This window comes from Oryzias melastigma, linkage group LG10 (assembly GCF_002922805.2).
Source record: "Oryzias melastigma strain HK-1 linkage group LG10, ASM292280v2, whole genome shotgun sequence".
NCBI lineage: Eukaryota > Metazoa > Chordata > Actinopteri > Beloniformes > Adrianichthyidae > Oryzias > Oryzias melastigma.
This window is the reverse complement of record NC_050521.1, coordinates 17,031,911-17,048,069: the sequence shown is the minus strand read 5'-3', so window position 1 is coordinate 17,048,069 and position 16,159 is coordinate 17,031,911. Positions and strand designations below refer to the sequence as shown.

At 38.2% G+C, this 16,159-nt stretch overlaps 3 protein-coding genes across 4 annotated transcripts; 2 read left to right on the top strand and 1 right to left on the bottom strand.

Moving 5' to 3' along the window:
• The first annotated feature begins 187 nt into the window (after positions 1-187).
• zgc:174917 (uncharacterized protein LOC565650 homolog) lies at positions 188-2,487 on the top strand. Of its 2 annotated transcripts, XM_024283829.2 has the most exons (7): positions 188-332; positions 705-887; positions 983-1,238; positions 1,309-1,400; positions 1,484-1,623; positions 1,699-1,803; positions 1,886-2,487. In XM_024283829.2, the coding sequence occupies exons 2-7, from the start codon at positions 758-760 to the stop codon at positions 1,970-1,972; spliced, it is 810 nt and encodes a 269-aa protein (XP_024139597.1). In that variant the 5' UTR covers positions 188-332; positions 705-757; the 3' UTR covers positions 1,973-2,487. The 2 variants fall into 2 exon arrangements, with proteins under 2 accessions (XP_024139597.1, XP_036069699.1); XM_036213806.1 differs by lacking the exon at positions 188-332 and having other exon boundaries at positions 645-887.
• Positions 2,488-3,147: 660 nt separating this feature from the next.
• Positions 3,148-4,622, bottom strand: si:ch211-153b23.5 (uncharacterized protein LOC321177 homolog). The gene is made up of 5 exons (XM_024283661.2): positions 4,512-4,622; positions 4,071-4,183; positions 3,819-3,990; positions 3,540-3,741; positions 3,148-3,464 (listed from the first exon to the last, which is right to left on the bottom strand). Exons 2-5 carry the CDS (start codon positions 4,176-4,178, stop codon positions 3,272-3,274), a joined length of 675 nt encoding a protein of 224 aa, XP_024139429.1. The 5' UTR covers positions 4,179-4,183; positions 4,512-4,622; the 3' UTR covers positions 3,148-3,271.
• Positions 4,623-5,302: 680 nt separating this feature from the next.
• On the top strand, positions 5,303-10,275 carry si:ch211-153b23.4 (uncharacterized protein LOC335392 homolog). The gene is made up of 9 exons (XM_024282955.2): positions 5,303-5,400; positions 5,975-6,088; positions 6,166-7,842; positions 7,936-8,035; positions 8,113-8,261; positions 8,329-8,441; positions 8,534-8,623; positions 8,698-8,820; positions 8,897-10,275. The coding sequence occupies exons 1-9, from the start codon at positions 5,346-5,348 to the stop codon at positions 9,116-9,118; spliced, it is 2,643 nt and encodes an 880-aa protein (XP_024138723.1). The 5' UTR covers positions 5,303-5,345; the 3' UTR covers positions 9,119-10,275.
• Positions 10,276-16,159: the final 5,884 nt, after the last annotated feature.

The window sequence follows — 16,159 nt, the reverse complement described above, 5'->3', positions numbered from 1 at the left end:
CCTGAAATGAATCAAGTTAATGATATTGATTGTGGGGTTTTTTTAACGACGTCCAGGAAATATTTTTTTCCATAGAGGTGTCACGCGTCACTTCTATTTGAGAATAAGAATGGGTCTCAGGTTACTAACAGCCTGACACACCTGAATGAGCAATGTTTGAAAGTTACGGACTTTCCTGTAAACTCTTTGTCCTCACACGTGAGCATCTGACAATTTAAGTTGCTGACATCGGAGTAGGAGTTTCCATAGTGTGGAGTATATAATCTCCGCTTCACAACACTAGGCTACGATCCAGCCTTATTGAAAGGAGCGGGATACTCAACAACAAACAGGTATAGAGACAAAAACAAATCATCTGCAGAGGGAAGATTGACTTTTAACATTTAGTGTTCATCTACTGAAAATGTACAGTTTTAGCTTATGTGGAGAAAATGAAACTTTTTAGTTTTAATAATACATGCTGTTATTTGTTGGGTTTGTTTTGGTTGGAGGAGAAATTTAGGTAAAATTACTCTCAAACTTAATGGTCTCAAAGTACAAACTCAGCAATATTCCCAATCTGTAACAGAGCTTCCCTCTCTAGGATAGGTGGGGAGGAGAAACTTTGTTTTTTTTTCTACCACTTGGAAAACAGTTTAATGAGCTGTTTATGCCTTAAATTATAATGAACTGTGCTCTCTGTCTTAAACTCCAACCACCAACAGGTCGCTTTTGACTGAAGAAATCTTGGAAGCGAGCGGATCAGGCAGAAGCAAAGATGACTACATCTGCAGCTGAAATGAAGACGTGCTATGAGGAGCAGGGCTACCTCTCTGCAATCCCTGTGCTGAGTGAGACGGAGCTCAGGGAGGCCAGACAAGCCTTTTCCAAACTGGAGGAGAAATTTGGTGAGTAAGAGTTTGAGGATATATCAAGATAATTTTGTGCATCTTATTTATGACATCTGGCTCATCTCGCTGGTTCTCAAACTTCTTTCGTTTAGGGACAGAGTACACTCAGTACAGCCTCCACAATGTTCATCTTCAGTATCCGTGGGTGATGAACCTGACCAAACACCCCCAGATTCTGAGAGTGGTCCAAGCCGTCCTGGGTGCTGACGTTATCCTGCTGGACTCACGTTTCATCTGTAAATACCCGGCGGTGAAGGCAGAGACCATCCATGAAGGAAATCAAAGCAAACCTGGCGAGAATGACGAAGAAGAAACACTTCCTTATGTGGCATGGCACCAGGATATGAGGTTTATCTCACTTTTATTGTTTATTTTCATTGTTTGTTGTTGTTTCTAACTCTCAGGGTTGTGTTTTCAGGTATTGGGGTATTGATGGTGGACCTGTTCTCTCCGTTTGGCTCGCTCTTGACGACTCTCTTAAAGAAAACGGTGCCCTACAAGTTATTCCAGGTAGTTTTTGTTCTTGTTTTTCCACTGAAAGCCACATTTTTAGTTAAGCATCTGTCTCATATTCTCAACCCAATGCCCTGCAGGCAGCCACTGCGCCGGTATGTTGCAGCATCGTCAAGCCGTACGTCCAGGAAATATGCTTTCAGTCAACCAGGAGATCCCTGAAGAGCTGGTGCAGGTGGAGGAAGCTGTGTTCTGCCCCCTAAAAGCAGGACAGATGTCTGTGAGTTCATTCCACCATGATTAAGTCTACAAAACAAGTGGAAATGATTCAAACTAAACAACCCCACTTCAACAGATTCATGATGGACTTCTTGTCCATGCAAGTGATTCCAACATGTCTCAGAGGAGGCGCTGTGGCTTCGTGATCCGATACGTTCCCACCTGTGCATACCCCATACAGGTGAGCCCAAGACATATCTGACTCTAACTTCAAAACAGTGCACTAAATATTCAAACTCATTTTGTCTGTTTGTTCATTTTAGGATTCGGATCGCCCACGGAAATTTAACGCAACCATGCTGGCTTGTGGGATCGACCAGTTCCATCATTTCTCCAACAAAAGTGCTTAGGATCTGAGGATGAACCAAACCAAGTGTTTTCAATGTTCATGAAATAATATAAACATAAGAGAGCTAGCTGATTTTAATACATATTTATCTCTATTTAAATTAAAAATGTTATGAGTGTTTGGAGATTTAAGAAGTTACAAAAAAATCTGCTCTTGTTCGTTATGTGTGAAACTCAATAAATTGGAAAATATAAAAACAAAAAAAAATTGTTTTTCTATTATGTTACAATGTGGACTGAAACTGTTTTACAAAATAAAAATAGGCAAACTGCAGCAAATATGATAGTATTTTAGGATTTAGGGTTTTAAAATTAAATTAAAACTATTTCTTCAAGCATATTACTCTTCATGAGAGTTGACAAAACTGTTAAAGTAGGTCTTTTCAACTTTAACACATTCAATAATAACTTTTTAATCACGGTTTTCATTTTTTTCCTGTATTATTTGCCATGACACACTCTTGTGTTATTATGTTTGGTCAAATCTTTTACACTAAATAAATTCAGTTTCCCAAGATTTCTGGATTTCGTCTCTTTCTTAATATGAATCTGTTTTGTTGCTGTTTGTTTTCTTCTTTTTACCCTTTTTTATTTTTAATTTACGGATGTTTTGGGATCAATGTCTCTAATATGACCACATTTTCTGCAATGCCTATGATGTCAGAAAGGTGGTGCTAAATTTAAATTAAATCTGATCTTTGAGGGATCTTTGAGCTGCCTCTGGGAATGAAAAGTACTTTATAAATAAAGGTTGATTTGATTTTGTGGCTTACTCAAAAGTCATAAATCCTTGACTGAACTTATAGTGAAAAAGTCAAAATATCTTAAAAAATGTTCCAAGTGATACAGCAGAATAAGAAAATGGATGAATGGATCTCACTTTTTCACTATATAACTTACATTTTTAGTTATATATTTTAAATTAAATGATCATTTATTTATTACTGTTAAAACATATAGTTTGATCAACTTTTTCTTCGTTGCATCAATGCAGAATTTCAGCCATTCTTTAATTTTCCAAACCCGTTTTATCCCCTAATGGGCTCATAGGGATGCTGGAGCCTAACCTACTATTAGACAAATTCAGAGTACACCCTGGACAAGTCACCAGGGCTCAATGAAGACTTTATCCTAAAATATTTGAAGTATATAAAAGAAAAAGAATTGCAACGCTGTGTTTCCAAACAAAACAAGATTTTATTGAAAGTGTTAAAAAGTATGACATCTGGTTCAGATTCACTCAGAAACATAAGTCAAGCATTTGTCAGCAAATCCATAAAACATAACATCAAAAAGTGGTGCTAAGCCAGCTTCAGAGTTTCTTTCACCATCACACCGACTCCATCGAACACTTTGTGTATGGGAGCGTTGCACATGAAGGCAGAAGTGGTGACCAGCTTATTCTTGACATCTACATGAGCTTCTTCCACGTCTTTGTTCACGTGTTTGCAGCCCAGCTCCTTCATGACACCTGCTGTCCCTGCGTACGGCCATCTGAGGACGGGAAATAATTAGATAAAGCTGTTTTTTGTTTGCATTTGGAGTGTGTGACTGTAGGTTTGCACATACTTTTCACACTCTTTATCCTGGCCTACAGTGAGCTCACAGCCGGGGATGATCTTTGCAGCCAGGACGGGGGAGATGCAGCACAGAGCCAGAGGCTTTTTAGCTTTATGGAAAGCTGTGATGACCTTCTCTACCTGTGGCTGGACTGTGCAGTCCTTGTTCTTCACTGCCCAGTCACTCAGGTTCTTGGCCACTCCAAATCCCCCTGATGGAGCACATACATAAAGATTGGTTGAAAAGCTCAAGTGTTGCATGTTGCTTTTGTGGAGGAGCCAGCCTCACCTGGGATGATGCAAGCATCAAACTCAGAGACATCCAACTTGGCCAGGTCGGTTATGTCGCCCCTGGCAATGCGGGCGCTTTCCTGCAGGATGTTTCTTTTCTCTTCTGTGGGCTTCCCCTCGCAGTGGTTTACGACGTGCATCTGATCTGCATTCGGAGCGAACATCTTCACCTGAGAATATACGCAGGCAAACATTTTCAGTTCATCTGAGAATGTTGTCAAGCAGGCGAGTCACATTTAATTTTTCTTACTTTTGCTCCGGCTCGACTCAGGTGGACGAGGACAGCTGAGGCCTCGTGCACCTCCGTGCCGTCGTAGACGCCACAGCCAGACAAAATTACAGCAACACGCTTTGCCATGATTCCTATGAAACAAAAAACAAATCATATGAAGAAAAAAGGGAAACAAAGTCCTCCCAGAATAATCTAAGCTTCAGATCAACAGGTGTGGGGAGCCGTTTGTGCTCACATCAAATATTAAAGAAGCAAGGTGAGAAATGAGTCTCAGAGGTGCTGCTGCCTAGTAACACTGTTGACACTAAAGGAGATAGAGCCAAAGGAGAGACAATGACTCCTTTGTGACAGCCAGAAAAATAAGTACAGCACTGTGGATGCCAATCGGGGGCAGGTTTAACCCGTTTCTCCCCAAGGAAAAAGTATATAAACTTAGAAACAAACAAAGAGATCTCTCACCTCCAACAGGTCTGCAGAGTGAAACAGCTGAGCTCCTCTGGGTCTGTGGAATCAGACTGTGTGCTTATATAGTGAAGCTGTCTCCACCCAGACCATGACATCATGGACTGGACTGCTGCCAGGAGCTGAATCATTCTTTACCAGGTCGATTGAGAAAAGCTTCAAGTTGTGAATAATTCTTTGCGGAAATGGGAGAAACTTTATTTATTTTAATGTCTTAAAGCCTAATTCAACTTCTTTTCTCTGAATGATCCCCCTGTACAATGTCCTGCTATGCAAAATAATTGACAACTTTTTTAAAATAAAATGTTATGTTTAGATTTCTAAAAATGTTTGAAATGTTATTCTTTTTGTTGAAAATTAACTTATAACATTGCCTTTTTTAAACATATCTTTAAATGTTGAAAAAATATAATCCAGATAATCAAACAAATATAGGTGTGCCATAAAATTAGTTTATAGTAAATTTAAAGGTAACATTTAGCTGTAATACCAATATTCTTTTTCTTTTTTCATATGGGAGAAAAGGAAAGAAAAAAGTTTACCTAGTAACAGCAGGAATTATTTTTATTATTATACCCTAATTATTATATTACAACAAGTAAATACATTAAATATAAGTTTGTAAATTTTTAAGGTATCATTTCCTTAAATCTGATGACTCCAACTGCTCCCTAACAGATAGGGTTACCATTGTGTGGCGGCTGCAGACAGATGACCAGCGTGGCTGTAATTTCCCACCAGCCGGTCCCTGTTTCTCTTGCGTGCTGACGTCACACGCGGCCGCGTATAAAAGCGCAGTTCACCTCCTGACGCGGAGTTGAGCTCACTGCCATGGCAGAGCGCGGGTCTGTGCACGTGTCCAGCGGGATTCTGGGCATCTTTAGCGGTGAGCCTCAATTAATCATTATGTATTACTAATGAACTATTTATTTGTAATTACTAAATGTCTTATTAAAATTTGCTTTTAATTCCCTGATGCACTGTTTCTGGAAAAGTTATTTATTTTATTAAAACCTATTATCAATTAAATTGTGTGTATTCTATGTTGTCTTTGAATGGGAAAAATATAAAATCTGAATTAAAACAAACTTTTCTACTCTTCACTTTATTAGTAGTAAAATTTTGTTTAGTTGCTTTTACTAGCAAGAGAAATATTCCGTTTATATATTTTATTTTTTATTTTCCTAAAGATTTATGTAAACTGACAATAGTAAAATATATATTCTTAAAACAATTAACTGATAATTTTAGTTAAAATATTTGTGAAGAGTGAGTCTCTATAAACTCAAATGTTGACAAAAAAATCATTATTGCTCAAGTATTTTCATGTCTTTCTTTGCTTATTAAGTTAAAGAAAATTATGCTTTTTTTATTATGTTTTTTTTTTTTGTAAGGTTTTAAGCAACAATTCAAAACTGAAGTATTAACAAGCGGATCTTGCTCTGGGTTTGCGTTTGCAGGCTCTCTTTTGCTTTTGGTGAACAACTATGCCAGTGATCCTGGAGGAGACTTCATTCCCCTCACAGCTTTGGGGATCCTGCTCCTCATCATTGCAGCTCTCATAGCGTACGCAGGTTAGTATTTAGCATTTAGTGTTGCTTATGGTTGTATGAGGATTCTAATTCTGTCCTGAACCTGTCGTCTCGTCCAGGTGTCCTGCACAGTCTGTCTCACGCCCAGCTGTTTTCCACTCTGTGCCTCACCGTGTCCGCTCTGTGGTCTGGCTCAGGTCTGGTGTACATCCTGGTGGGGCAGGGTGTGCTAGATCCTACAGATCTCAGATCCTCTCTAGTCCCCGGCCTGGCAGCGTTTACGTTAGCACTTTTTATTATTAGCAGTGTTGCTCTTTTTGTGAAAAAAGTAGTTTTATTCCTGATAGGAATTGGCCTTTCTTTGGCGTGTGCACATCAAATCGCTGGTTTGACAGCTACACACTTTGGTCAATCTGCAACTGGCGCCTGCCATCTCTTTGTGTGTTTAGTGTGTGCCTTTTATGGTTTGGGGCATCTGCTGTCGAGGGTCACTCGAGGTAAAATCGAAGTTCCAAAAGCAGACCTGAAGCAAAAAGCTGGACTCAAAACCGAGCAGACACAGGGGTGCACCGTTGCAGTGAGTGTCGGTCTAGTGATGAACTTGTTGTCCGCTGCTGTGTTAGTCTGTCCCCTGTTAGGTGTGGTTCCCTCTCTCTTTGTGGGCCACGTTCCCTGGCTGTGGACAGCTGGAGTCTTCCAGTTTGGGATGTGCATCCTCTTTTACCGAGCTATGGATACACTAGCCGCCACTTTTTATGGATTCACGGCGCTCCTGAAATTTGCGGAGGGCTACAGCGCTCTCCTGTCGTTCTACTTCATTCTGCCTTTCTCTCCCGTTCCTTTCCCAGTTGTCTTTTCCATTCTTTTTTTCATCCTGGCGCTCTTCAGTTGTCAGAAGAACATACTAGAAGGGCTCTACCAGTTATTTTTTGTAGCCTATTGCATTGCCATTGCCGCTCAGCCTCAAGGTTTCTTCCAAGGAGGCACTCAAGGAGTACAGGGGGCCATATTTGTAGCTTCGGCTTGCATGCTTTTAATCACCACATTCAACATGGTCTCCAGTTCCACAATTCCCACAGGGAAAAATGTTTTCAAGGTTTTAGTAAACAAGATTCAAAGCCTTACCCTCCGAGCTCAGGACAAAGAGGTGCACACACCTTATCTGGGTTACTCTAAGTATGCCGATGCAGAGGTGTTGGGTCACGCCTGTAGCGTTTTGGCTGCTTTTGCCATGACGGCCACCATTGGGAACAGAGACCCTCTGTCTGTGTTGATTCTGCCCTGGGTGGTGATGGCGGGTGGGGCGCTGCAGCTCTTGTGTGGTTCGGTAGCATTCGCTCGAGGTAAAACCTTCGAGAGCACCGTTTTCATTCTCTACGGGATGATGTGGACGGTGTGGGGCTTGACGCGCTACGGAGGTTTATACGGTGAAACTAGAGGCTTCGACGTGGCCGTGGGGATCATCAGCTTCATGTTGTTTAACGGCTTAGTCACAGTCGCTGCTCTGTTTCTAAATGTCACCTGGTTCATTTACGCGCTCACCTTCGAGCTGATACTCATCAGCTTCCTCCTGGATGCGGTCAATGCGCTGCCTTATGGCTACGACATCGGAGTCACGATTATTTTTGGCCTCGTCAGTTTTTACTGCTTCTTGGCGCACATTTTCAACAGTACCTTCCAGTCTCCTCAAATCCCTTTAGGTAGAGCTTTAGTCAAACTGGGTGGGGTAGGAGGAGGGGCAGATGTCTGTCCACATCTTCCAGCCCGGAAAGCCACATCTGTCCAACAGATAGCAGGTCAGAGATGAAGGATTTTTTGTGCACATTGTCCAAAAAATATATGTTGCTAATTGATAGTAGAACTTATATTTTCTCTTTTGCTTCTTACAGAAATCATGAAAAATGGTGGCATATGTGGGATGCCAACGGACACCGTCTATGTGCTGGTAGCAGCCTGCAACAGGCCGGACGCTGTGGTCAAAGCATACCAGTAAATCTTTAGTCTATAAATGTCTACTAAGATAAGCGTATCCTGTCATTTTTACTCATTTTCCTGTTTGCCTCCAGGGTGAAAAAGCAGGCTGAGGACCGACCCATGTCCATGTGGATCTCTTCCATCAAGCAGCTGGAGCCTGTAAGACACCTGCTGAGCCCTCTGCTGCTGGACTTCATGGAGGCCGCATGGCCGTCCTCCATTAGCATGGTCATTCCTAGAGGTACATATTTAAAGACAAAAATACTGCTTTTTCTTGACTTATATAAACTTCTCAATGTCCTTTTCAGGCCCCTGGTTGGGCATGCTTGGTTTGGAAGATGCTGCCAAACACATCGGAACCCCACAAAGCATCGCCATCAGAAACCCAGACTGTTCGGTGGCCACACACCTCATAAATTTGGTAAATACAAACAACAAATGTACATAAATGTTAACCATGATGCATTGCAATATTAGCCATCACCAGATGAGTCAGGGTGCGATCTTCTTCAGGTGGGGCCAATTGCTGTGACTTCAGCCAATCCAACAGGCGAGGCAGATACAACTCATCATAACCAAGTTTATGCCAAACTGGGAGACAAGGTAAAGACAAACAGGAACCAATAGGGTTTTTGTTTATGTTTTTGTTGACGGTTTGTCTACGTTGTTGTTTGTAGGTGGACGGGGTACTGTGTGATGGACCGTCCCCCGAGAACATTGCATCTACCGTCGTTGACTGCACCAAGATTGAAACCGGACACATCGGTTTCTTTAGAGTAGGACTAATTCCTAAATCTAAGGTAAAGCAGCCTTTATTTTTCCTGTGAAAACAACATTAAATTCAATTTACTCTCTAAATTATGCTTTTTTTTAAAGGTTCTTCAGATTTTTGAAGAGGTACAGAATCGCCACAGACGAGGACAAGCGAATCCCACTTTCGAGTATGATACAGATATACCAGGAACAGATATTGGGCCGAGTCAAGAAGACGATGTCACAACAGAGTCTGGAAGAGGAACTGGAAGCTCAACAACTTCCACCACATCTTCTGAAGAAAGATCACTCCACGCATATGAATCTTTATCTGTTTCTACTTAAATATGCTGCTAATAAAATAAAATAAATGGTATCACATGAAGGAGCTTAAACGGTTTCTATATGAATAAAATGCGCACATTAAGAAGGAGCCTTTTATACTAAATATCATTTTAACTTGTATTGCTTTTATTTCATCTGATTGTTACTGCCTGAATATTATGTATATAAAAACGTTTTAAATGTTTGTATTTTTTGAAATATTTGTATTCCCTTTTTTGCTTTAATATATGACCACAGTTATTAATTTTTGTTTAGAACCTGCAGATTATTGTGTTGACATATGTTATAATGAGTTTTTTTTAATATAACTCGTTCCTCACATTGTCAATAATATTGTTAAATTAAAGAAAAATATGAAATATTTGTCAAAATCTGACAAATTTGAAAAAGTTCGAGCAACATCAATTTTTGTTGAGCTCTGACTTTTTTTTCTACATTTCCCCCATCACAACTCAAACATCATTGGTTCAAACAGTTTCTATGTTCAACGTTTCCTCAGCAGACATATTTCTCACTATTTTCCTGCAGATTGACAACTTTCAGGCTTTGAAGGCTTAAACAAATGCAATCTATCTTTACGTCTCAGTTTTCTTGATGCTCTGAAGCATAGTGTACAGGAGTCATAAAAGGGTCTTGCTGGTCCAATAACCCTTAACAGGGATTTCCTGACATCACAGACACCAACCGTATTGTCAGCTTAAATAAGAAATAAATAACAAAAATTGTTCTTTTCAGTTACAAAAGAAAAGGACAAAAAAAGTGACTATATATACAACGTTTTGTCAAAACGATCTGGTTCCCAGTATTTCTGCAGTCTTTGATTGCACTCTTTTGCTTAAACTTAGTTAAGTGTATTCTTTTCTTCTTTGTTTTTCTACATGTTGTCAGTCCCAAAGAAAGCTGTAAGAAGATGATCATCAAACTGTCACCCTACTTAGTTTTTTTGCAGAACAAAACAATTAAAACAAGCATGAAAACAAAAAAAAGTATGAAGTAACACCAATAAATAAATCTCAAAAAAGGAACCAGGACTAATCAGAACCAGAAATAATCAGATTGAGCCTTTTCTTTCAACCAAACATTGGTCAGAAATCATAGATAGTGAAAAAAACGAACAAACAAACAAAAAAAACAGATCTTTCTTTGACATAAAAAAACAAATAAAGAAATTAAAAGAAGTTCACAAGAAATTTAGACCTAATAATTCTGCTTTAGTGTCTGAAAGCTAAACATGGATTTTGGTAAGGTTATTTGAAGGCAACAAATACATTCTTAAAAGATCAAATTTATTTGGACTCGATTGAGTTTTTTGCACAAAAAAAAATGTGATGGTGGCAATGGTGCAGCGGCAGGGCAGTCGACTTCTGATTTGAAGATTGCAGGTTTAATTCTCAACTTGCCCACCCATCTGTCGTAGTGCACTTGAACAAGACACTGAACCCCAAATTGACTCTGGTGGAAGTCAGCCCCAAGGTTTGGCAGCAGAGCCACCATCGATGGGTGAATAGAACTGTTGGGCCTTCAAGGAAGGTGGAAAAGCACCATGCAAGCATACACCAATTAGGTTATAATAGTAGAATATGCAATTCCGACATTGCATCAGATGTTAATTTCATCCAAATTCCTCCCTTACCCCTCCAATTCTAGGGGCACTTAAAGCTTTAGTGGTGTCTAAAGTGGATTTTTTTAAGGGAAGAGTTAGGGACTTAGAGCTGACTATCCCTTGGCCGGGAGGGGGATCTGTCTCACGTTGTGGCGTGGAGGAGAATCAGTCATCCAGGTCATGATAAAATGAAAAACAAATAAAAAATACACTGGATAAAATTTCTGATTTGAAGACATTTTGGCTCTAATCTCTACCTCAACACCAGCTGGACAGAACTTAAGAAGCCACTCAGATGAGAAGTGAAAGGTTTTCAAACTACAAACTTTGTCCTGTTGAATTTATTAGAACTTTTTCATGTTGAGTTTGTCTTTTCCTGAAAATGAAGAAAACTCTATATATGTTCAATCACATCTGTGAGTTTCTTTAGTGTATTTGTCCAAACAGCATGAATAAAATAGAAAAGAAAACAAAAATAAACCATGTCAAAGAAACTTGTTCATTACGTGGAGCACTGCCCAGATGACGTTCAGATACTGGTCATGAGGTGGCAGGAAAGATGGTTACTAATGTAGAATTAAACAGATGTGACTCACTTTAAAAAGACGTCATCTTTTTAAAAGTGTTACCAGAAGGAACAAAAAAGAACCTTACAAGATCATCACTTGAAACAACATCTTATCTGTGGGCCAGTTCTGCCAGCAAACACAACCGTTTACTGATTATTTGCTGATAAGAATAAAGATTAAGGATATTTTTCTAAAATTCCTTCCTGTCGTCAGATATGTCATTTCAGAGATGACCAGAAACCAGGTTGAGGAAGTAGACATCCCTCAGGTTAATGTCTGTCTTTGTGTTGCATAAACATTGGTCTTGTGGGAGCAGTAGTGTAAACACTTCTGGACTTTAGTCTCCAAGGTGCTGCCGCCGACTGTGGTGACTGACAAACTTCCCAGGTTTCTGGTTTCTTGAACATAATGAGTTCACTGGACTCTAATGACCTCCACATTCACCAGATCTCAACCCAAAAGAGCAGCTTTGAGATGTGGTGGAACAGGAAATTGGCATCATGGATGTTCACCTGACAAATCTGCAGCAACTGAGTGATGCTGTCATGTCAGTATGGACCAAAATCTCTGAGGAATGTTTCCAGTACCTTATTGGATCTACGATAAAGTGAACAACAAGTGTCTTTGTTTGATGCTGGTGTGAGATTTTAACTTGGAGGTCAAACATGTCATTTCAAAAGTTCTAGTCTTTCCTTCTTTTTTCATGGGTTACTTATAAATACCTCTACTGTCCTTGATTCACTGTAAACATTAATAGAATTTGAAAATAAAGGGGGATATCCCAAAGGATCTGTTAAGTGATGAGGAAACATTTGTGGTGGAAAGACGTGTGTGGGAAATCTTCAAATCTTTTCAGTAACCTATTAATAATTAAATTAAGATTTGTCAATGTAGGAAATCTAATGCACTCCTCAACACGTCTACATCTCTAAGCATGCAGCAAATTTTCTATTTCTGTGTTAATAAAGTTTTTGATAAAAAGTGTCTTGATCTTTTTCCAAAGTATTGTGTGGTAAAAATACAAACATTCTCCAAAATATGATAATTATATGATGATAAATAATTCAATATATTTCAAATAAAGCCAACGATGGAATGGGTAATAACGCTTTTCTTGAATGAAGTGACAGGTGCTGTTTTTAGCACATTTTATGCTGAAATCCATCTATGTCACATCATTGTCACAGTCCAGAGATTCCACAGATACATTTGTATAGACAACCACACATAACAGAAGAAAGATGGGATTACAAAAGCTTGTTAAACAACTCACGTACTCACTCGGGAACTTCTTCCAGTTTCCAGTAACATGAGAGATAACGAAGGGAATTTGCAGTAAAACAATGGTAAAACGGAAACAGATAAAGAATGAAAGTTAAAGGAAAAAGTGACGTATGGACTAAAGCCTCATGCTAAAAAAGTTCATCTTTGGTGCATTGAATTTCCATCTATCTGGTAATTACTGTAAATCGTATGCTTTGTTTTATCCCAATTTAAAAATAACTTATTTTTATCAACCCAGTTTTTCACCTTAACCAATTCTACTTTTACTGTTGCTATTAGCTCATTTATATTTGTTTTGGAATGGTAAATAGTCGTGTCATCTGCTAACAAAAGAACCAAATTATTTTAGAAATGTTGCAAATATCGTTAATAAACTAAATAAAAAAGTAATGGACCTAAGACTGATCCTTGGGGAACTCCGGTAATAACTATTGGATTCTGAATTTGCCCATAAACTTGTACAAAACATTATTGGTTTGTTAATTAACTTTAAAGCTACTGAAATGACAGACCCAATGTGAGGATCATTTTAACCTGAAAGCCTCACAAACCTCAACAAATGTCACAACTTTATTACGTTTTCATAGAAATAATTCAACATAATGGTTTAACAAATAAAATTAGGATTTCAAATCACATAATTTGCAGTTACACATTTTATTTTATTTTATTTAGCTGTTTGAACAATAATCTGAGCTGTAAACCACATTGTAAACTCACCCACCAGATCTATATCTGAAGGATAATTTGGGTTTCTGCTGGCTGACTCAAAGACACTTTCTGGAAATGTGATTAAGCAAAGACACCTACAGTAGAACCTGACTGTATGTGTAATGAAGGATGAATGAGCAAGAAATGTCCATAAGAATAATCTATTTGGGTTTTTCTAACAGAAAGAAACACTGTGGTGTGAATTATTTGAAAAAGTGATGCCTTCAATACTAAAATGTGCTTTTTTGGTAGTAAAATAAGTTCTTTTTTCAAAATAATAGCTCTCTCTCAATCAGGAATTAATGCGTTTTACAAAATATTGTTAAGTTTTGTTTTCCAAACATGAAGTTGATTTAGTATCTTGAGAAGTTCCTTCAAGGTTGGGCGTTTTTGGCAATATTCAGCGTTTCAGGTGTGGTGAATGGTCTTGGAAGACTTCCTAAAAAAGCATTCTTGTTTGCCACTCTTGAGGCTCTTTAATTTTGCTCATCTTTTTCCTTTGTGCTCTTGTGTATTTACCGTCTGTCACAAAAGCAGGTATTTATGGCTTCAGAATTGAATGCTTCTAATCTAGCATCACTTGGAGAGCTCAAACCTCTCATTGTCTATTGTTTGCTTTCTGTCTTCCTTGTTGTCCCTTGTTTTGTGTCTTCTCTGTCACCCTGGTCACAAGACGGAGACCAAACTCCCCAAATCTGGTTCTGTCAGATTGTTTCAACTAATGGAACTTATTTCTTCTCAGCTTTAACAATGGTCTTTGTGACTGAGCCAGAAATTGTTTTCATTATGAATAATGAAACCAAACATAAGTTAGTCTAAAGTATAATGTAAAAAATTTAAATAGATACTTATTGAAAAATGTTTTACTTTAAAAAAAACAACATTTTTAAGTGTTTTTGTCCAACTTTTTTTTTAAAAAGAGAGATATTATGTGAGGATAATTTATTTGCAGGAGTTTGTAAGTCATCTGAACATAAAACGTAAGAAGGAAAAATAAGAAAAGGCAAGAAAAAAATTGAAAATTCATTATGTGCATATTAAAAATATTTCCTTTAATGGCTTATATTTTATTGAGATGTCAAGGTTAACCGTCCTAAATCATAAACCTTATGTGTTTCTTGGTTATTGTTTCACCAGACTTACTAGATTCTCAGCATCAATCCCTAGTTTTGATCCCCAAACTGAAGTAGGACACAGTTAACTTCATGGGATTATTAAATGTACTGTGTAAAGTTGATATTTGGCTAAAGTTTTTCTATTTTTTTAATTCTTATTATTTATTTATGTATTGTAAATTTCATTTTTTTTCTTAATTTTGGTGGGTAGTTAACCAACAAAAAAGGGAACTTAGCAAAATCTGTGCTTTCCTGGAGTATCTGCTCTGGGAATGGGGCTAAAACTCTTCCTGCTGGACACGGGGGAATGATTCTCAGGTGCGTGACAGCTAATGGGACTTTGACATTAAACGTTAAAGCCTGAGGTTAAGATTTGCTTGCAAGTGAAACTGAGACTCAACATCTGATTGACCAAGCTTCACTTTTGAACCCATACCTGAAACCAAACGAGCTTCAAATTTGCCAAATAAAGCAGATTATTGCAGAAATTTTGTTTAAAATAAGCATAACTAAAAAAAAAAAAAATGTGAGCATCATCAAACAAATAAAAATGTTATTTCTTTCTGTTAGCCTATTGATTATTCCAACCAAATGTATAAATGTCGTGTTAAGATACAATAAATGTGATAAATGAGAGTAAATACTGTGACTACGTATTTCTCATGGATGAGTTTAACTTAATTAAAGTTATCTCTGGGTTTATCTGGCATCATCTTTCCTTACCAGAGAGAACATTTGACCATTCACTCCCTGAGTCATCAACACTTTGGTACTAGAGGTCACACAAAGACAGTGATTTCATAGTCAGGTTTATCATAATGCAGAGGTTTAGTGAGGTGTGAGTCTGCCAAGCATTCACTGGAGCTGTGATTTGAGACACAATTGTCACAAACAACAATCAGCTTTTGGCAAACCATCAAAGTTGGAGTTCCCTGATCGTTGAAAAGATACTCTCTTGAAACTAAATACTTTTTCTTTTCTAAACCTGAGGAAATTTGATATTTCATCAAATTATTTAAGTGTAATATTTTCTTTTTTAAAGACTACTTATCATTACCCATGATATCAGGCTGCATCCTGGGATTTAACCACCACTTTGTGAGCATTATTTTCCTAAACCTGAACCTTTTGTACTTTGAGTTTCCTTTTGATGAGAAAAAAAAAGTAAAAATGTTTTTCAATTTGCGTCACTTGCTTTTGATTTCCGCATCGCGGGCTGGCAAAGGTGTGCGAGACATGTTCCCATTTTCTTTCTCCAAACAAAACCGGCTCCACCCTTCGTCCCCACCCATGTAAATTTACAGAAGGGTGTCATGTGTTGCTCTGTGGGGAAAACAAACGGCTGCCTCCGCAGTTCAGGCACGTTATTGTCCTCTTTGGAGAGTTCCCACATCATATACAGCTCTGTATATCTGTGACCCATCTTCCTCTCCTCCTCAAATCGCCAAAGGTCATCAATCTTTTTTAGAATATTTTAATAAAAAGACAGCGGAGGCGTTCACATGAACAGTCACCCAATACTTGTGCAGCTTTCTGTTTCTGAGATAGGTTATCTGTGCTGTGTCAAAAGGATTTGTGTTTCACATTAAATTATTTTATATGTTTTATAGAAATGTATTTATTTAAATAAAACATAGGTGTTAAAAAAGTAATTTAATTTATGAGTTTAAATGTTTTTTCAGTAAAAACTCGAGCTCAGCTTTTAAACCTTTTTTTTGCTTTGCAGATAGTTTCTTAATATCTTTGATTTACTGAAATT

Coding starts and splice junctions, on each gene's coding strand:
- zgc:174917 (XM_024283829.2), top strand. CDS start 758: ATGACTACATCTGCAGCTGAAATGAAGACGTGCTATGAGGAGCAGGGC. Junction 1,239..1,308: donor GCATGGCACCAGGATATGAG/GTTTATCTCACT, acceptor TTGTGTTTTCAG/GTATTGGGGTATTGATGGTG. Junction 1,624..1,698: donor TAAAAGCAGGACAGATGTCT/GTGAGTTCATTC, acceptor CCACTTCAACAG/ATTCATGATGGACTTCTTGT.
- si:ch211-153b23.5 (XM_024283661.2), bottom strand. CDS start 4,178: ATGGCAAAGCGTGTTGCTGTAATTTTGTCTGGCTGTGGCGTCTACGAC. Junction 3,991..4,070: donor TGAGTCGAGCCGGAGCAAAA/GTAAGAAAAATT, acceptor GTATATTCTCAG/GTGAAGATGTTCGCTCCGAA. Junction 3,465..3,539: donor CAGGATAAAGAGTGTGAAAA/GTATGTGCAAAC, acceptor TCCCGTCCTCAG/ATGGCCGTACGCAGGGACAG.
- si:ch211-153b23.4 (XM_024282955.2), top strand. CDS start 5,346: ATGGCAGAGCGCGGGTCTGTGCACGTGTCCAGCGGGATTCTGGGCATC. Junction 7,843..7,935: donor ATCTGTCCAACAGATAGCAG/GTCAGAGATGAA, acceptor TGCTTCTTACAG/AAATCATGAAAAATGGTGGC. Junction 8,036..8,112: donor GCTGTGGTCAAAGCATACCA/GTAAATCTTTAG, acceptor GTTTGCCTCCAG/GGTGAAAAAGCAGGCTGAGG.